At 42.8% G+C, this 21693-nt stretch overlaps 1 protein-coding gene across 4 annotated transcripts in view; it reads left to right on the top strand.

Annotated features, from left to right (window-relative positions):
- Positions 1-21693, top strand: part of NSMCE1 (NSE1 homolog, SMC5-SMC6 complex component) — a 395968-nt gene that overhangs the window by 278515 nt on the left and 95760 nt on the right. For 3 of the 4 annotated variants that reach the window (XM_069647181.1, XM_069647183.1, XM_069647184.1), the window contains one exon: positions 2586-2702. The exons of the other annotated variant lie outside the window; for it this stretch is intronic. In XM_069647181.1, coding sequence (XP_069503282.1) covers positions 2586-2702 — 117 coding nt within the window. The remainder of the gene's footprint in view (positions 1-2585; positions 2703-21693) is intronic. 4 annotated transcript variants of the gene reach the window in all.

The following is a 21693-nucleotide window of genomic DNA, read 5'->3' as shown; positions in this document are numbered from 1 at the left end:
TCCTCCTTTGGTCTCAAGACCAGAGTGGTGTTCGTTGGTTGGTCTTGTACAGAATCAGAGTTGTTCATTCATCTCGTAGCTTTAGGTAGACAAGAAGGTCAACTGAGGCAGTTACCTGGCTTCTCTCCTGGCCGCTACACCATCTGTTTCCCATGGTCCTGATGCTTTTCCCCACCAACTCAGGCTGTCTCTTCTGTTTGATGCAGTCACATATTCATACCTATGAGACCTTCACCTAGTAATTGTTTTATCCTACTGAGGTACTGACTTCACCTGCACCTCCTCAACACATCACTACATACTTGTACCCCTACATTCCGAGGGTCACACATTTTGAACTTAGCGTTTCCCTCTAAAACCAGCCACTTCTTAACTTCCTGAGGGTCAAATATCCCCATCTCTCCTCTGGTTTCAGGGTCTTCCGTATAACCTCTGATTCTTTTTTTTTCACTTCTCTTTTACTGTCCTCCTGGCTCTCCTCCACCTTCCTGCACTTTCTTCTCCTTTTCCTCCTCCTCCTTCTTCCAGCTCTCACTGTCCTCTTTCTCCACCTGTCTGTTTTCATCCTCAAGTTACTCCCACTTTTCACCTGTGCCGTCTCCTCTCCACTCCTTCTGCCCCTTTTTCCAACACCACCTCTCCTCTTTCTGCTCATCTACACTCTTCTCCATTGTTATCCTCCTCCTCCTCTCTTCCACCATTTTGTTGTCTCTTCAAGTTACTTGAGAGTAATACAAATATCTCAAGATTATTCAGGTGGTAAAGCCAATCGTCTCATTGTGGGTATTGTGGAACAGAGGTAGGTTGGTACTTGCATGTTCCTGTAAACAAAAAAATGCAGCCACCTATCTACATCTCCCATCTGGAGATTTGGCAGGCCCCACACAAGACTCCTATGTCCAGGTTTCAACACCAAAGAGGCCCAACAGAGAGTGTTGCGGTCTGAGTCTGCAAACAAAAAGTATAAGCAAGTAAATGACTCCAGATAAGTCAGCAGCCCTTGGGGGAGACTACTCATGCTGAAGGTTGAAATGAAGAAGGTGCAGGGGCTGTGGTTGCACTGGTGAGTTCAGCTGTTGGAATTGGGACACATGATCATGAAAGTGCCTGCAGCTGGACCTCATGATTTCAATGAAGAATGACCTCTGCTTGGAGTCCCCCCAAACCAATGTAAGGGATGGACATGCAACATACATTCAGTAGTTGCAGAGATGAGCCAGCAAAGTCCTACAGGGAACTTATGGAGGACAGAGTCCACTTCAACATGGTAACTTGGCCTGGTGGTGAGGAGTGGCAGCAGAGCAATGAGCCAGTTTGTCCCACAACTTTGCAGCTAGCCACACTGAAGGTGTACTTTGTGTCCAGGCACAGGGAGAGCCCACAGTCTGGAAATCCAGACCTTCTGGTCTGGAACAGTTCTGCAGGTCCCACAAGCTTTACAACTGCAAAAACAGATGCCAGTTCAAGAAAAGTGGGACTAGAAAGTTTCTCCTGGTTGAGAGAATCGAAGCTTTGCCTTAAAGGCATCTACTTTGGCAATGGAGTTTGCAGCAGTTGACCATGCATCCCGTTTGGTCCTCTCAGTGCTTATACATATTCCAGTGGTGTATTACTGAATAATTTCCAATCCTCTCTAGATGCACAAAATGCAGGGCTGGGGGCTACCCTAACCCACTTATTCAGAGTCCTGCATCATTCAGACTACAAAGTTCTACAATCCTTGCTAAATAGCTCAACCTGGTCCAAACAAGTTCCAAGCACAGTGGTGCTCTTTGTGGCCTCATGGCAGAGCCTACAAAGATGCAGGACCGTATAAGGCCATCGTACCTCTGAACAGGAGATGGACTGCCCAACCAAGCCAATGGTTCATAAGGATAGGACTAACCATATGAGGTAGCCATTTTTCCACTATACAGGACTGCGGTTAAAACAAAAAAGTGCAAAGTTGTGCACCTAAACTATTTAAAAATAAGGTTAACAATTCTAGCAGTCCTTCAGGGACATGCCTCCTGGGTGGGGTATAAATAGTTTGGAGGACAGCCACCGCTCCTCCCCTCTACTAGTGGACAAAGGTGTTGGTTCTGCTACACAAGAAGGTACCCTGGGGGATGTGAATCACCCTGCACCGATGGCCATACAGTCCAGTCAGTGCTGCACAAAGAATTTGGTTGCACTGACCAGTTCAGTTGAAAAAGTTGTTTACGTGTAAGCAAATCAGAAAAAGAAAGACAAACCAAATCAGTCAATTATGGCAGGGAGCGCAAAGGAGGAGGCTGTAAATGATGCAAAAAGGAAGCCTTTTCCTAACAATTACCTTACGTGAATTCTTTTGAATTCGGAATCGCTGTTATGGCGACATGTTTATTAGTATCTGTATGCTTTTTTTGTTAATCTTTGTATTTTTGGGTTTGTTTACCGCTGTCTCCTTTGCTTTTATGGAGTATTTATTATATGTTCTGAAATCCTCTCACTTGACTTAAGGTGGTATAGGTAGTGTTTTATTTTTTGTTGAAGCCCTATTTCTAGCGTAAATATTGAAATGTGCCCAGTAGTAAAACATGTACACGTTTCCGTTTTTCACTTAGAAAGAAGGAGAATACACGTTAAGCACTCGGTGCATAATGGAGATGGATCATTACATCCGCAATACCTATCAAGATTTAGTCAACATGTGCAACATCTGTCACAGCATGGTAATTCGGGTAAGTTGCACAGTCCCATTTCCACTGCTTGTCTGATAAAAATTGTGCCCTAATTCATAGACCTGGTGGAAGGGAGGGGTAGTTGAGGGGGAGGAGGGTGGCGTTCGAGAAACCTTTTAAAATTACCTGGCCTGTGGTAGCACTCTTTGCACATGAAATTTAAAGTTTGCTGAACCTTACACGTTTCGTTTTTCAGAGGCCATCTAAAATGTCTGTGTGTATGAATGGACCATCCTGCAGCAGCTTATATACAGTTTTTGGAAAACCTAGATGGAGACTGAGTAGCTTTGACAATCGGAGAAACTATTGAAAAGGAGAAAGTGGTTTAGGATATGTACTCTATTTTAAATCGGCTTGAGTGAACTTTTTGGAACATCAGATTAACTCAATAGCCAGTGTGTTGTCAGAGTGGTAACCCAGGCTGATGGGCACGTCTTGGGTAGTATTTGTTGAAACAGACTGATTTAATTATATAAAATCAGAAAGGCATATCGTGTTTAAGTGAGGGATCCCAGCAACACAACCAAATTCAAGCAATACATCCCAAGGGCACTAAATATGAATTTCCTTTTCAATACTAAATAGCCGTTGTTAATTTACCGATGTACAAGGTCAAGTAGGAAGGTATTGTCTCTTCTCTGCACCAAGCAACATTTTTTTTACATCATTAAATTCAAGGGGACCGAGAAGTGAGGTACTTGACCTGTTGAGGGATATTGTTTATGAAAGATTGTTCACGCAATGTCCAGTGAATGGAAATGAGCTTTATTGTAAGTCATCGAGAACAAACCCCCAGCATAACCATAGATTAAGCTCGGCAAAACAAGCTGTAGTAGAACCAATATCAACAGTAAACATTCTCTGACATCACTCAGGCGATGCCATTCTGCTTGGAACTATAGTACACATTGGCCAACAGCTTTGAATCCACAACGTAACTTTTGACAACAATTCATAGTTTTCTACCGCTCTTTGCCCATTCTTCCTTACATATTACATTTTCATTGTTTGCAAAACCATTTCTATTTCCTCACTTTGAATTCCTTTATTTTCCTTCATGGTTAGTCTGGATAAACAATCCGCAAACTCCTTTTCCTTTCCCGGTATTACTACCATCTCAAAACTATTACACTGTAACCTAGTAACCCATCCCGCTACTCTCCGGGATGACTTGTCTAATCCTTTACTTTCAAAAATCACCTTCAATGGTTTGATTTTTTTCTTATCACAAAATGTGTACCCCATACAAAACCTATGAATGTTTCTATCGACCATATGCAACCTAAGGCTGCCATTTCTAAGACTGAGTACCTCAATTCTGCCCCTCTCAATGGAAGCATGAGCTATAATCTCTTTGCCTCCTTCTGCATTAATTTGGGACAAAACTGCCCCCAAACCTACATCACTGGCATCAACCGTAAGCACACACTTCCTTCTTGTGTCAAATTTCTTTAAAGGTTCCTCCAAATCTATTTCCTCCTTAATCTTTCGAAACTTCCTTTTGCATGCATCACTCCACACACATTCTTCACTCTTCCTCAATATTTTTCTCATCTCTGTCACTTTTTCTGCATTTTTTTTGATAAAATTCCAGCATCTGCAACTTCTTTGATGGTGGCTACCATTGACTCTTTAGACTTTATGCCTTGAGCCGATATTACATGTCTCAGGTACTCTACTTGTCAACACGAAACACACATTTCTCTTTTCTTAGTTATTCCACTCTCACTCAAAATACTCAGCACTTCACTGAAATTTTGATCATTTTTCTCTACGTTTTCTCCAGATACCAAGATGTCGTCTTGAAAACAAAATGCTCAATTTATTTTGCCAAATAATCTATCCATAATCTTCTGAAAAACAGATGCCGAAACAAGCCCAAATGGCATGCGTCTGTATTGAAATACCTCTTCATGTGTTAAAAAAGCTGTTAACTTTCTGCAATTCTCTTCTAATTCAATCTGATGGTACGCCGATGCCTTATCTAGTTTTGAAAAATCTTTTCCCTGTCCAACCATCAACAACATTTCTCCTATCTTCGGTAATGGGTGCCTATCCACCAACATTGCCCTTTTCACATCCCTCAAATCTACACAGAGTCTTAGTTCTCCTGATGGCTTCTTTACAATTACGAGTAGAGAAATCCATTCCACTACACCAGCCCTCTCAATCACACCCATTTTTGACAATTTTTCCAATTCCTTCTTTACCTCTTCTTTCAATGCAATAGGAACAGTTCTTAACTTTGCTCTCACAGGGGCACATCCTTTCTTCATTGCAATTTGATGCTGTATACCCTTTACTTTACCAATCTTTCCTAAACACTTTCTCATACTTGTCCTCCACACTCTGATGATTATTTATTTGCATTACCTGTTCATCTTGGTTGGGGTCCGATCTCGCCATTAATCTTTTCTGGTCCCTCCAACAAAACAGTCAACCCTTTTTTATTGATATACACCTTTCCTTTGGCATACCTTCCCTTCAATTCAAAATCTGCAACAAAGTATCCTAATAGTTCAAGCCGGTCTTCTTTAAAATCCCCCCGAATTGATATCTGGCTCAAGTAAATTCTAACATCACCATTCATTTCCTCCTAACACCTTCTTTGACTTTAATGCCATTTTTGATCCAGAATGCCATCATTTTGACATCACACCCATTAAGCCACACATTAGCATACGGATGTTCGCATTCCATTTCATCATCATTTATCACATTAACAATAATCCTTTCCACATTTGAATTCTCCTCTTCTTCTGAATAACCAATATTCTCTTCATCATTTACTACCATGACGCTTCTTTGGAAAGACTGGTAATTTTTACAACAGTTTGCAAAATGCCCACGTCTTTTACATTTTGCACATTACACTCCTTCAAGGACACGCAAACAATGCTGCAAAGTGTGAATTGCTCGCATATCTGAATAATAGGCGTTCCTTTTCTTCCTTTCTTTCCATTTTTCATCCTTTCTTTTTGGTTTCAGATCTTTCTTCTCCTTTTTGTACAGTTTGTCTTTCCACCTGTTTTTTCTGTTTTGACTCTACCGCACATACTTCAATTTTCTCTTCCTTGCTATCCTTTTTTTCCGACAACTTTGCGAGACAAGCCATGGAGTGTTCAACTCTTTTTGCTATGTTGATTACCTTATCCAGCGAAGGTTCATCTCGCAACCATAGTTCTTCGCGAATCTTGTTGCTTTGGCAGTTAATCATAAATTGATCCCTTATTCTTTCATCAAATGTATCTCTGAATTTACAAGATAACGCTTAATGCCGTCACAAATTCCTCTACACTTTCGCCGGTTTCCTGTACCCTCACTCCAAAATTGTACCTTTCAAGAATAGTACTTGTTTTGGATTCAAAGTGAATATCTAATTTCCTCAATGGGATATCTTACTCAGTCCTACCATAACCTTCTCCTGCTTCAGGTATATCTGGTGATGTATCGTAAATTCTCTGGCCCTCATAACCCAAAGAATGCATGAGAAGTGCTACTTTTCTGTCAATGGAATATGAATTCCAACATGCTGCCCTTTTATATAGTGCTGAAATCCTTTTTTCCATTGCGGCCGCTTTACTTTCGGGTTCCCTGAGCATGCCATAAATAAAGCAGGTCCTGGCACCCCTGTCATGGCCATATTCTCTCTTTGCACTATTTTGATGAACTTGTTTTGACTTCAAATGATTTTTCTAGAAGTTTCTTTCCTCTTGTAATATATACATTCAGTTGTTCACAAGTGCCCCTTTCTCTTTGTTTCTTGCACTGTAGGCCTTGTTTTATTTTGTCTTATTCGTTTTGTACAATGTTAAACACTCTGTCGATCTTCGAGTTAATCCGAATGAACGTGTTTTATCCACCTTGCTCATGCGCACTTTGGTGCTGTCTCAGATGAGTTCAGGCATACGCTATGCACACGCGCATTGTTCAAATTTGTATCCTCGAGCGTGCACGTCACTCTCCACACGCATGCGCAGACTGCTTATGTCTCATTGGTCAGGCAAATGAAGATGGGCGTGCAGGGTTTTCGTAAAATTCTGAATGCCGTAATCCTGATTCTTACACCTCCGCACTCAAGGTAACTAATCTAATTTACTTGACAAAAATGGATGTAGTACGAAATTTTTGTTTCGTATTCTGCAAAGTAGGAATATTTTCAATACTTCCCCCAACGTTGGCCGCTTCGGACATCTTTGATTCTCAGGCGGGACTGCTTGTTGTCCTCACACTCTGGATATTTAAATACGGAATGTGAGTTACCCTTTGTAGTACCTACGTCAGCGCTACATACGCCAGATGGCGGAGCGGCTTTACAGCTTTATGGTTGTAACTGCAGTATAAATGGGTCGCTAATCCTTTTTGTCTGCGGTGCTGGGAGTGCGTCTGTCCAAATATCCTCGTTGCCAATGAAAGATTGTTCCACTCAATGTCCAGTGAAAGTTAATGAGCTTTATTGTAAGTCATCAAACACAGATCCACAGCATAACCATACATCAAGCTGGGCAAAACAAACTGTAGTAAAACTAATATCAACAGTAAACATTCTCTGACATCACTCAGGCGATGCCATTCTTCTTGGAACTATAGTACACAGTGGTGGTCCACATGGAACTGTATTGCATCATACACATGGAAAATAACTATTTACATTTATTAAGACAACTTCATAACAGTTTATTTTAACTGTTTTGGACCGCTTCCATGCCTCCTCGCCAGAGCTTTAACGATGATATGATATGGTTGGTTTTTACCAAAGGGCTGTTGAGGTTTGTACATTTCAAGGTCTAAATATACATAGGAAAAGGTGAGTTTTTAGCACTTTCCGGGGTGAACTTTACAATTAAAAGGTACCCGCTCAACTAACTGTCATTAATTGATACAGCCACATTGATTATCTCATGATAGATTCTACAAGCTACAAGTTGGTGGGCTGTGTAACATGTTGGTATTTTATGTGTGGAAAGTCATCACAATGCAAACGTTTGTATTTTTGAGGAAACAAACATTCTATTTTATGTATATTGATCTAAAACTGCATTTGGTACAGTCTCCTAAGATCCTCTTTGGGATACAGTGGAAAGATTTGAGTTACCACCCCCACCCCCAGTCTTGCTGATTGCAATATAATATGTATATCCAGACGTTTTCCTCCTTAAGATATGGAGCAATAGGGGGGCGGGCGGGACTCCTATGGTCAGGGATCTGCAACATTTAGCTCTCCAGATGTTTTGAACTACCAATCCCATCATCCCCGTCCAGCATAGTCATGAAGGATCATTGAAATCTTAGTCTAAAACATTTGGAGAGTCACAGGTTGCATGTCCCTGCAATAGACACTTCCCAGTGCAGAACAGAAAGGTTTTAGGCTTGGGTGCACTGGACTCTTTATTATTCTCACTGTAACTTAATCCCATTACGACTGAGATTTCTCAGCTGGATGAGACACTCTGTGACTTGGCAAGAAAAAAATAAAAATTCTCTTTACAGTCAATGCAGTTCTGATATCCGACGCCAATAGAATTCCAGAAGCAGCCAGATAATAATTTGTCACAGAAATGAACTAATAAATGCAGCAAGATAAAATGCATACGTTGTAGTCAAAGGAAACGTAAATTGAATATTTAAGTGAGGAAAATTTTGAAAATGTTCATGATCTAGGGATCCATATAAATGAGAGAGGTTCTTGGCCTGCCAAGGTGAACAAAACTCTATGGATTCTCTAGTCAGGAGGGTGGTCACCATCAAAGGTGTCTCCAGGTGTTGTGATGGACACTGTTCTGCTTGTGTTGAAGAATTTTCACTGATACTCTATTGGCGCCCTTGTTTGGGGCTGAAATTTGGGGAGTCTGGCAAGATTTGGATTCCTAAATCCCTCTTTTCGTTATGCCAAATACACTAAATATCCCCCAAAAACTTGATCTAGGGTTAAGAGGACTTTACATTGAGATGGAATCCAAATGCTCTTTTATAGTGGCCCAAATTGTGGCTTTCAGCCCTCCCTGCCCTCATTCAGTTTATCAAATAGCCATGGCCGAATACCTTATGTTGGTCAACTTTGCTAGCATAATTCCCAAAAATGTCTACAAATTTTAAATGTGAAATCTCTTTGTAGTTAACCTAATAAGTCGATTACTTTACACATGTAAAATGGGGTGAAATCAGCTTATATTGATATGGTGCTTACATTTATTATGAGTAACGAATGTCCCAGTGGCAGATAACATGTCCTTCCTGCCATGCTCAGGTCGAAGACCTAGTCAATTTTTTTTTAATTTGCCTCACATATATGGGGATTTGTAAATTATGGTTGAGCTGTGTTCCTGTCATTAAATCCAAGACAAGTTTGTGAAGCACTTTTTATCTGTTTTTCTTGCAGCTCCCCTATGGTTGTCTTTCGGCTTTGCCTACTATTCGAGGAGTGCTTGTTTGCTAAGGAAGAACATTTAAAAGTTATGGAGCAACTAGTTTGCATCAAAGCCCTTGTTGCACATAGGTTGTGTAGTCATTAAAATGTGCCATTTTAGAGTTCATTATCATGTGCCAAGTAGAGACAATCATTTTTATTTTAATGTTGATAAATATATGTGACTAAATATAACTTTAAGAAGAATGTACTTTTTGACTAATTTTGAAGACGGGACGTGTATTCCTAACATACATATACGTTTATATATACATTAAATATTATTTGATTATGTTCTTTTATGGAACAATGATTTTCTGAAATCAAGAGTCAATCAGGAGTCCCATTCAATAGTGCCTTCTGTGTGAAGAGGGAAGCACTTTATCCTCATTGTATGCACAGGCATCTGCTCGGTTAGTAATTTGGAGAAATCGGAGAGCTGGTTATCAAGTAGCTAAAGTCATTTTACAAATTCATGCCCAAATTAGGATTCAGTTTGTGTTGTGGATAAAAGATGGGGTTTGAATTTGTTGACCGAATCTTTCTCAGACCTACTTGAAGTTCATAGGAAACACTCACGGATGTATTGTGCAATTGTCAAATAAGCTATCTTAATGTGCCTGGTCTGGTGTATCACAGCTGGGGGTGAGGCAATTGTGAGTGGTGGGGAGTGACAATGTCTTTGCTGGGATCTAGAAGGTTAACTATTAGTAAAATCTCGACCAAGAAGGGACAAAAATTGAATCTCTGCAGCCTGACAAACTCTGCCTTCACCCAGTTCTCTTAATCTGCACAATCTGTAATGTTCCTCTTCCACATATCCATCAGGATTGGGTGCTGGGCACTTAATGGTGAGGGGGAGGAATGGTTAGGGAAGGAGATAGTCTAAATATATCAGAGCTCTTCGCTACCAGTACCTTCCTGGTCCTAATAAGAGCAAGAGAGGAGAAGTCTTAGATAAAATTGGGACAATTCTCTCTTTAAAAAAAAAAAAAAAGCTATTGCTGTTTCGGCAGACCATGTGAAATATTAGATGGGTTTTTCGAAGTCCGGCATTGCCAAGGGAAAGTGTTATGACAAGCAGAGCCTGGCGTTTGGTTCATTCCTGCATTCCCACCAGGCAACAATTGTCCTAACAATTTCTATACAGAGGTTTTCTTCCTCTGGAGTGCAGAGGGGAAATGGAAAAGGACCATGTGGTGTGGGCTGCCTGATCAACATTCTCCTAACCTCAGCACTTTAACTTGTGGCACACCTTGTGCACAGCCTCATCTCTTTACTGAGCTACCCTGACAATGCTTATGTTAGAGTAGTGTTGAGCCTCCATTGCCCCATATAGGCATGACTAGCTTGGCTATATGTTATTTTCTTTGTGTTCTGGGACTTGTAGTTGTGCATTTATAATGCGAACAATCTACCTCCTATGGAGTAAAGGCCTGTTCATTGACGGGCAACAGAATGTTGATGGCATTTGGTGGCCGGATGTGTGTTCTGAGGGTTACATGTGTCAAAAGCACGGCAAAAATAGCAGTTTACACAAAATATCGCAGCATTTAATAGAGGGTGAAAATGATCATTCGAAGGGATTGTGTCCTCCGACGTATTCCTCATCTTAGATATCTCCTTCCAGCTCTGCTGGCCTCGGAAATTTTTTTCTCTAGAGGGCGCTGCGCGTCGACGTCCTCCGAGTCGATGTCCCTCGACAGCCGCCGTATCGACGTTCGACGTCATCCTGCCTATAAAGGCCGCGCGCAGCGTCCGTTGCTCAGTTCCGTTTTTCCGCGCTTACTCAGTGCCTCGGAATACCGTTGCTCAGTTCTTAGTCAGATTAATCCTATTTACCTCGAGTTATTCGATCCGTACTCGATGGCTTCCTCGTCGGAACCGACAACTCCTCGATCCGGCTTCAAAAAATGTCGAGATTGTGGGAAAAAGATGTCGTTGACCGATCCTCACAGAATTTGTCTGTGGTGCTTGGGAGCTGAACACCATTGTTCGGAATGCGAGGACTGTACGTCCATGACAGCTAAGGCCCTGAAGGAGCGTAGGGGGAAGCTGGAGAAAGGTAAGACTTTTAAAGCTTCTTCTTTGTCGACGAAGTCGAGACATTCGTCTCCTCGTCACCATTCGCGCTCCAGGTCTCGGAGTGGGTCTCATCACTCCTCGAGATCGAAGCACTCGAAGAGGAGACGTCGAAGATCCCCTTCTCCGTCTTCCTCTTCCTCTGTTTCGCCAAAAAGAATCCCTTGCCCCACGAAACATAGTTCCCGGGCTGAATGGGAGGAATTCCGAAAGAATATGATGAGCGTCTTCGAGAAAGCGGCCTCGACCCCCTCGAAGACTGCCGAGAGCGATGCTCTGGTCGAAAGACCCGAAGGTCAAAAACGCCGCGAGTCGCAGTACCCGGCGAAAGAAACCTCTCGAGCGCGTTTCGAACCCTCGAGCAGGACTATGACCTCCAAACCTTCCTCGAAGGTTCCGTCGACGAAGGTCCCGTCGACGTCGAGGTCGATGTCTTCGACGCCGTTGTCGAGGGGACCTTCGACACACGGGTCTGTCGACTCGACGCCGGCCTCGACACCGGCGTCGACGCCAAGAAAAGTCACGGTTACCACACATCCAGTGACTATCCCCAGGCCCTCGACGTCGATATTGTCGAGTAGAATTTCAATTCTGTCGAGGTCCTCGAGGCCTCCACCTCTGTTTTCGACGCCACGCTCGAAGCCTTCGGCGTCGACGACATCGACGCTTTCGAGGCCAATAATGACAAGTTCGGCACCCTCTGCCTTGGAAATGGGATTTACTCCCTTTATGAATTCAGAACAATTGAGAACTATATCCTCAATTTTAGAAGAGGGTGATTTGTCTGAACAAGACACATTTGAGTTACAGGGACCTGTAACCCCAGTTAGAGAGGAATTTTCCTCTGAAGAGCGCAGATTAAAGGATCTTCATGATTCTTTACATGAGGCAAGTGGGTTAGACACTTCCCCTGAGGTGGAGTTTGCTAAGCCAGACCCGGGGGAGCATGCTGAAACCCCCTACAGAGCCTTAATGGCCAGGATTACAGAGTTCATGGGGTGGTCTGCACCTTCACAATCTTTCCAACAAGATGACCTCACGGATATTCTTGACAAAGGCCCACAAGAGGATCCTGTGGTGCCCTTTCATAAAGCTCTTCAGAGAAAGATCATGACAAACTGGGAAACCCCAGATGTAATACCAGCAGTAAATAAAAAACTGTCTACAAAGTACAGGGTATCTTCCACAGACCCAGAGTTTTTGTCTAAACACCCATCCCCAGAAAGTCTGGTGGTACAAGCAGCATCCTCTACCGATGTCAAGACGGCTTATCCTACAGTCCCACAGGACAGGGACGATAAAAAATATGATGCTATGGCAAAGAAAGTCTTTTCAGCATGTAGCATGGCGTTAAAGTCTGTTAATGCTACTTGCACCCTTGCTAGGTTCAGCCATACACTTTGGGAGTGTGCTTCTACAGCGGCTGACTGTATCCCGGAGGGAGAAGAAAGGGATGCGTTCCTGAATATTATACAGGACGGTAAAGACGCTATGTGCGAATCCCTCCAGACGGGCATTGATTCGGCTGACAGTATCAGCAGAGCAATGGCGGCAAGTACATCAACCAGGAGATTCGCTTGGTTGAGAAAGTCGGGTTTTGCCCCAGATGTGCAAGCCAGGCTCTTGAACATGCCATTCGATGGCTCTTCTTTGTTCGGGAAAAAGGCGGATGACAGTTTAGAGAAACTGCAAACTTCAAAAGCTGCAGCAAAATCCCTAGGAGCTGCAATCCGTCAGACTCCTTTTCATCCCACTGGAACCTCTGCGAGGGGCAAGTCCTTTCGCTTCTACTCCGCATTCGGAAGAGGTAGAGGACGACAGGCTCAAAGGGGTCAAAGAAGAACTACCCGAGGTGGACGGGGTAGATATTCTAAAGCCGCAGCAACAGCAGGTGCCTCTTTACCATCGGCATCTGCATCAACCGCCCCAAAACCACTCTGAGGACTCCCCTCACAGGACACCTGTAGGAGGCAGGTTGACTCAACATCTGACGGTATGGCAGGCTATCACGTCAGATGCTTGGGCATTGGAAACAGTCGGCCAAGGTTACTGCCTGCCTTTCCTACGTATACCTCAGAGTCATCCACCGGGGATCAGCTCTCAGAAAGCTCCAGATCCGCTCCTCTTGCAGGAAATTTTGGACCTGCTAGAGAAAGGTGCCATAGAACCGGTACCTGTAGCGGAGAGGAACAAGGACTGGTACTCCCCTTACTTTCTCATTCCGAAGAAAGACGGAGGACTGAGACCCATCTTGGACTTGCGAGAATTGAACAAATTCCTCAGAAAAGACAAATTCAAGATGGTCACACTTTCTCAGATCCTCCAGGCCCTTCAGTTCCAGGACTGGTTGGTATCTCTGGACCTTCAGGACGCTTATTTCCATGTGCCTATCCATCTCAAACACAGGAAATACCTGAGGTTCGCAATTGGCAACTCTCACTATCAATTTCGAATGCTGCCATTTGGGCTGACCTCCGCCCCGAGGGTCTTCACCAAGTTAATGTCGGTAGTGGCTGCAAGTCTAAGGAGGGAAGGGATTCACGTCTACCCCTACCTGGACGATTGGCTGATCAGGGCTGTATCTTCGGAACAAGCTCAGATCCAGCTAAATCACGTGTGCCACTTCCTTCACAGACTGGGTTTCTCCCTCAATTTAAAGAAGTCACAAATGATACCATCGCAGAGACTCCAGTTCATAGGAGCGATCCTGGATACTTTCCTGGGAAAATCCTCGCCACCAGAGGTGAGGGCTCAAGATATTCTACAGATGGTTACCAAGTTCCAGCATGCCCAACGTCTCCCAGCCTTCGACTTTTTGAGGTTGCTAGGCCTCATGGCATCCTGCATTTTCCTTGTGCCAGAGGCTCGCCTGAGAATGAGATCCCTCCAGTGGGCACTGAGGACTCAGTGGTCACAATTCTCAGGGAGAATGACAGATCTTCTTCAGGTTCCCGGCAGGGTGGCTCGAGACCTTCAGTGGTGGGCCTGTCAGGAGAACATTCTGAAAGGAGAACAGTTTTGGCAACCCTGGCCGGAGATTACAGTAGTCACGGATGCCTCACTCACGGGGTGGGGAGCCCACGCCAACGACTTGACCATCAGCGGTCGTTGGTCTCCATCGGAGTCCAGACTACACATCAACCTGTTAGAGCTGAGAGCCATCAGACTTGCGCTGAAGGCTTTCCTGCCAGCTGTACAAGGGAAGAACGTCCTGGTAATGACGGACAACACGGTGGCCATGCATTACCTCAACAAAAGAGGAGGCGTAGGATCACTACCCCTGTGCAGAGAGGCGATGCAGCTCTGGTTTTGGGCAATCCAAGAAGGAATCTCTCTATCGGCAGTTCACCTAGCCGGAGAGAAGAACTTGACAGCGGACGCTCTGAGCAGGCAGAACACAGTCTCCCACGAGTGGGAGCTAGCTCAGGAAGTCCTTCAAGAGATCTTCGCCCTTTGGGGAACCCCTCAGGTAGATCTGTTCGCCACCAGCCTAAACAGGAAATGCGACCTGTTCTGCTCAAGGGAATTTCCTCCGAGAGGAGCTCTGGGAGACGCGTTCATAGTGGACTGGGAGTTTCCGCTTCTGTACGCGTTCCCACCGGTCCCTGTCATTCCTCAAATGATCATGAGGTTGAGAAGATTCCAGCGAACCATGATCCTAATTGCCCCGGATTGGGCCAGGAGAATGTGGTACCCGGACCTTCTAGACTTGTCCATCTGCCCTCCAATTCGACTTCCACTCAGAGAGAACCTACTCTCACAGAAGGGAGGTCAGGTTCTCCATCCAGACATCAAAACCCTCAACCTTCACGCTTGGCTTCTGAACGGCTGAGGTACAAGGATTGGGACCTCCCTGATGATGATATGGAGGTGTTGCTTTCGGCAAGGAGGCCAGCAACAAAGTCTTTATACCGCTGCCGTTGGAACAGATTTTGCAGCTGGTGTAGAGAACAGAATATCGACCCATTTTCATGTGGTACACCAATGGTTTTGTCCTTCCTACTATATTTGGCAGATTCAGGCCTTCAAATTGGCACCATTAAGGGCTATCTCGCAGCGCTATCCATCTTTAAGCGTACTGCGGAAGAACCATCCTATTTCAAATTACCCTTGGTAATACAGTTTCTAAAGGGGTTAACCAATGTTTATCCCCCAAGACCATTCCAAGTTCCCCTATGGGATTTAAACTTGGTACTAACTTTCCTGATGGGTACACCTTTCGAACCTCTCCATTCTTGTTCGTTAAAATTCCTTACCCTTAAAACTGTTTTATTAATAGCACTTACATCTGCTAGAAGGGTGAGCGAATTACAAGCTCTTTCTTGTAAACCCCCTCATACAATCTTTCACAAAGACAAAGTTGTCCTGCAAGTGAAGCCTAATTTCCTCCCAAAGGTGGTTTCTGAATTCCATATCACTCAGAAGATTACCCTACCATCTTTCTATCCTCCTCCTCACCCGGGGAAAGAGGAAGAGAGGTTACACAGACTAGACCCTAGGAGGGTTTTAAGTTTTTACATTAGTAGACTAGCCAGGATAAGACAGGCAGACCAGCTGTTTGTAGGTTACACAGGTTACAAGCTGGGGTTACCAATAACTAAGCAGACCATTTCCAGATGGATCATTCTAGCCATTCTGGAATGTTATAAACTGGCAGGGAAAGAGCCCCCTCAAAACCTTAGGGCTCATTCGACCAGAGGTATTGCAGCTTCATCGGCCCTCAAAAGAGGCGTGCCGGTTAAAGACATATGTGCGGACGCTACATGGTCGTCTGTCCATACCTTTACACGTTTTTACAATCTGGATTCCTCCTCCAGTCAAGAGACTAGGTTTGGAAGGGCTGTACTGCATTCTATTCATCAATAGAAGACAGCGTGAAGTCAGTACTCCCTCCTCCGAATATAGAATACTGCTATGGGAGCCTATCTAAGATGAGGAATACGTCGGAGGACACAATCCCTTCGAAGAACAAGTTACTTCTTACCTTGTAACGTTCTTTCGACGGGATGTTCCTCCGACGTATTCCTCATCGACCCTCCCATCCATCCCCGCAGTTCTACTTCCCTTGTTGTTGCAGCTTACGCTCCTTCAGGGTGATTAGTCTAGTCCAGACAGTAATACTGTGGGCTACAAAACGGAACTGAGCAACGGACGCTGCGCGCGGCCTTTATAGGCAGGATGACGTCGAACGTCGATACGGCGGCTGTCGAGGGACATCGACTCGGAGGATGTCGACGCGCAGCGCCCTCTAGAGAAAAAAATTTCCGAGGCCAGCAGAGCTGGAAGGAGATATCTAAGATGAGGAATACGTCGGAGGAACATCCCGTCGAAAGAACGTTACAAGGTAAGAAGTAACTTGTTCTTTGGTATGGAAGAATAAAGAGATCTGTGCAACTTTTAGAGACTATTACAAAACTCTATATATGGAAAGAGAGTCCACATCGGCTGAGGATCTGGAGATTGTTTGAGCACAACCCTATTGAAGAACTGTCAGTTGTTGACAATATGATGCTTGTGGCAGATATTGAGATTGATGAGGTAATGTTGGCGATTGGGCAACTTCAAGTGGGAAAATCTTCAGGTTTAGATGGGCTACCTATCGAGTTTTATAGGAAATTTGATACATTCTTGGCTCCAATATTATGTAGATTGTTTAACTCTTTTTTTTTGCAAGGGGAAGACTTGTGCCAAACAATGACTGAGGCCATGATTACATTGATACCAAACGAAGGGAGGGATAGTAAAAAGTATAAGAACTATCGATCAATTTCCCTGTTAAATGTAGATGTCAAATTGTTCACCAAAATAATGGCAAATAGGTTGGGTGGTTGTATTGGAAAAATAATTCATGAATCTCAAGTGGGGTTCATGAAGGGAAGATCTGGATATGATATTAGGTCTTTGGTGGATATAATAGGCCTCCATAGTAATGAGCCTGTCAATGCCGTCTTGGTCTTCATGGATGCTGAGAAGGCATTTGACAGAGTGAATTGGAGTTTTCTGGACTTTACAACGATGAAAACGGGATTTGGAAATAGATTTAGAAGGATGGTGCGTAGTCTTCAGAATTCTGCTAAAGCGCGTGTTTGGGTTAATGGTGAGTTATCGGACGTCTTTGAGCTTACTAGGGGAACATTCTTGTTTAACATTGCCTTGGAACCTTTGGTAACATTGATATGGAATGAGCAAAGGATTCATGGACTGAACTTTGGGACTAAGGAAGTTAAAGTGCTCTCTTATGCTGATGATATGGTGGTAGTGCTTTCAGATCCTGAGAGGGGTAGTGTGGTCCTTAAGGAAGTATTAGAAAAAGTTGGGAAGTTTTCGGGTTATAAAATCAACTGGGACAAAACAGAGGTGTTCCCACTATCGATGGCGGTTAGAAGAGGAGACTTTGCAGAGTGGAATTGTAGATGGGATGAGATGTCAGTAAAATATTTGGGAATTTACCTGATCACAGATATTAGAAAGTTGGTTCAATTTAATGTAACTAAGTTATTAGAAACTTTACGGAGAGACATTAGAAAATGGTCAAGACTGAATTTGGGAGTTTGGGCGAAAATGAATACAATTAAAATGTCACTTCTGCCTAAGATCTTGTATATTATGCAATCACTCCCCCTTAATTTCTCTAAAAAGTTGATTAGGGAAATTGCTAGGGTTTTACAGGATTTCCTCTGGGGTGAGAAGAAGGCTCCTAAGATTCCAAAATTCATTTTGCAAAAGGAGATACTAAAGAGGGTGGATTTGGATATCCAAATTTGAAAATTATTACAAGGTTCTGAAGAAAGCAGCCTTATATACAACAGTAGAGACAGAACGAGAGCCTTTCTGATTGACAATTGAAAAGGAAACCTTATTACAGTTTCGATTACAAAAATATATTTTCTATGAAAAAGTTGCCTAAAGAATCTGCTGAAATACCGGTTGTTAAAGTGGCCAAAGATTTCATATCATGCTGGATACATCATTTTAATGGGAATGTATTGAGTCATAAATCCTTCATTTGGCATAACCTAGCATTGCAAATTGAAAATAGAACCCTGTGTTGGAGGAGTTGGATTTCAAAAGGGATCTTGTCGTTGGGGGATTTATTGCGAGATTGCCACTTGTTGTCTTTTGAGGAACTTCAAAGGCTATTTCACTTAAGCGGGAGAGAGAGAACTAGGTTTCAGAAGTTAGAGAATCTTCTGAATCAGGTATTTAGCATGTTGTCTATACCAAAAGAGAAGGAACCAGCGGGTTGGGCAATATTTAGACTGTTGCCACGTAATGTATCAACATATCTTAAAAACTTATGCCAGAAAGTGAATAGTCATGGAATAATCTGAAGCAGAAATGGGAGATAGAACTAGGATGTGTTATAAAGGATGGAGTTTGGAAGTATGTCTGGCCCGTTGGATATGATAGTAAAATGGATCTTAAATTACGTCTTGTTCATCAGAAAGTTTTGAGTTGATTGTATTGGACACCTACGCGTATGTGTGCCTTAGGGTTATTAAATGAGGAGTTGTGTTGGGGTTGTGGAAAGGAAAGAGGATCATTGATCCATATGTTGTGGCATTGCCCCAGAGTTTTGGCCTTTTGGTGTGAAGTATTAGATAGGATATGGCCTTATCAATTACGTTTCCAAGAAGACCATTACAAGTCTTGTTGCTAACAACTAATGGGCGCGGTTTAAAAGCCTGTCTATATGGGTCCTGGATTGATAAAATCCTAGTGATAGCAGTGAGACAGATTTTGAAGGTTTGCAAGACCAGGAAGAAACCAAGAGTGGAGGACTGTGTTAATGATGTAGTGATGTTATCTGAGTTTGAGCTAGTCATGTTTAAGAGACAGGGTAAAGAGGAAGTTTTTTGGAGCCTATGGTAATCGTTTCTGGATTTGTATGGGAATTCGAAAGAGTAATGTGTTAGTTTGTATTATCAGTTATTAATTGCATTACTTTTTAGTATTCATAAACGTTGAGTATGTTGGTGTTTGTTGTGTGTTTGTCTGATTGTTTAAGTGTGGGATGAATAGTTTCATTATAGGGTTTTTGTTGTTTTGTATTAAGCATTAATGCTCCAAAAAGCATATTGTAAATTTCTTTGAAACATATATAATTTAATATATGTATATGGTTAGAATTGTAGACGTTTTTGTATATATTTACATTGAATTGTTTTGTCTCATATGGATTTGTTTTGAAACATTGAAATAAATAAAGGTGTTAAAAACAAAAGACTGGTTTTGCCCCTGCAATCCATGTAAAGGATGCGGAGGACACCCCCGCAACCCCAGACCTATTATACCATTTCAGGGGAGTGGGTGACACCCCCGCTCCCCTTAAATTGTATAATGGGGTACACCTTTACCGGGTCAAACCACAGCATTTTTGCTGCAATGTTTTGTGAAGGTGATATTTTAGCCGCGATTTTATTACTGCATACCCTTTAATAGATGCCTGGAGAGAAATCCAACAGGGGGAAGAGGGATACACATTCTATTCATCAGTCCATTGGACGTTCTCAGGGATTGATTGTGTGTCTCGGTATCGTTACTGGGGCGTATACAACAGATTAAAATAGGTCCAATAAATCGGATCATGCACCATTCAAATTAGCAATTATTGTAGATAAGGAAAGGTCCGGTCTATGGCGATGGAAATATCAGGATCAGGTTATAAAGGACCAGGTATTTGGGCAAAGAAATTTGTGACAAAATGATGGAATATTTTGAGTTTAACAGGGCTCAGGACACAAAAGCAACTATAAGGGGAGAAATGATTTTAAAAAAATCCCAAATGGAGAAAGTTTTAATAGCAACGCAATTGGACCTGGAGACTAAAATAAAGGCAGTTATGAAGGAAACTGAAACCAATCAAGGCCCTCGCATTCGTAAAAAACATAGGCAGTTGAGGGGACAGTTAGATCTCCTACAGACACGACACGCAGAGAGAGCCCTGCTATATATAAGACAGCAATACTATGTAAAAGCCAATTAGGTGGACTCCTTGTTGGCACGTCAGGTTCGAATGGAAGATGGAACCAGGATCATACATAGCATAGAATTCACTTACGCTAAAATAAGATACTTTAATAGAGGCGTTTACAGAATTGTATTCAAATTATATACTCTGATAACCCAGACTCTAGAACACATGTGCTATTTGCAACAATGTCTGTTAAATAAATTGGATCAAGCGTATAGAGAGGAGTTGGAGAGTGAGAGAACATCAGAGGAAGTGCGGGGAGCGATTAAGTCCTTGCCTCTCCTTAAATCTTTGGGTCCAGATGGCTTCCGAGCAATATTTTGCAAAACTTATACTGAGGAACTGATCCCAATCTTGACATCTTTGTTTAACTCTTTCAGGGGGAAGGGTAAGATCACACCCTCAATGGACGAGGCAAAGGTGGTGCTCTTCCCTAAGCCAGGTAAAGATATGACCCAATGTGGCTCCTACCATCCTGTAGCTCTTATTAACATTAATGCTAAAATGTATACAAAAATCCTAGCAGCAAGGCTGGGAAGGTCATTGCCTGGTTTGATATACCCCAATCAATCTGGGTTTGTGGCGTGTAGACAAACCTTTGACAATACCAGACGTACGTATAAGCTATTTGATAGAGAAATTGAACAGGGCGTGTCTATCGGCTGATGTATGAACACTTTATGCCGAGAAGGAATTAGATCGTGTACAATGGTCTTTCTTATTCATAACGATGGAAAATATGGGATTTGGACGTAGGTATATGCAAATGGTAAGAGCAAATTATAAAACCCTGATTCTACGATTAGCTATCAACGGGAACTTATCTAATGAGATTTGAATGACTACAGAGACCAAAGAGGGGTGCCCTTTATCTCAGTTACTCCACGCATTGCATCTAGAGCCTCTGCTGGCCAGAATCTAAGATGAGAATATCAAGGGTATTCAATTCGGGGGAGAAGATCATAAAGTAATCGCTTTTGCAGGTGACCTATTAACATTGACGGATAACCCTGCCTCCTTAGAAGCTTTAACATTCGAACTGATGCAATTTTGGGAGGTGGCGGGTTTAAGAATTAATATGCAAAAATCAATTCTGATGATAATTTCAAGATGGGCTAGCAATAGGAGAAAGGTTAGGTCTTGAAAACCAATTTAAATCTATGACACAGAGCATGCGATATCTGGGTATACAACTAACGGACTCCTTGGAGTCAATGTATCAAACAAATTATCTTCTTTTCATAGTCAATTAAGCAGTGGCTTAAAATACATAACTCTCTGACAACATCGTGGATGGGGAGAATAAATGTTACAAAAATGATGGTTCTTCCTTAGGTGTTTTATCTTTTTCAGGCATTACAGATTAAAGTCCCCCTGAAATGTTTTAAGACTCAGAATAAGATCCTGAAGGACTATATCTGGCAGGGCAACAAATCTAGGGTTGCATGGACACTAATGATGACACCCGTACATAAGATAGGCATGGGAGTACCGAAACTCCAATTATATTATCAGGCTGCTCAATTGCA

The sequence above is a fragment of the Ambystoma mexicanum genome, chromosome 2q (genome assembly GCF_040938575.1).
Source record: "Ambystoma mexicanum isolate Mex_15411 chromosome 2q, UKY_AmexF1_1, whole genome shotgun sequence".
Taxonomy (NCBI): domain Eukaryota; kingdom Metazoa; phylum Chordata; class Amphibia; order Caudata; family Ambystomatidae; genus Ambystoma; species Ambystoma mexicanum.
The sequence above is the reverse complement of the archived record's forward strand: the minus strand, read 5'-3'. Positions and strand labels throughout refer to the sequence as shown.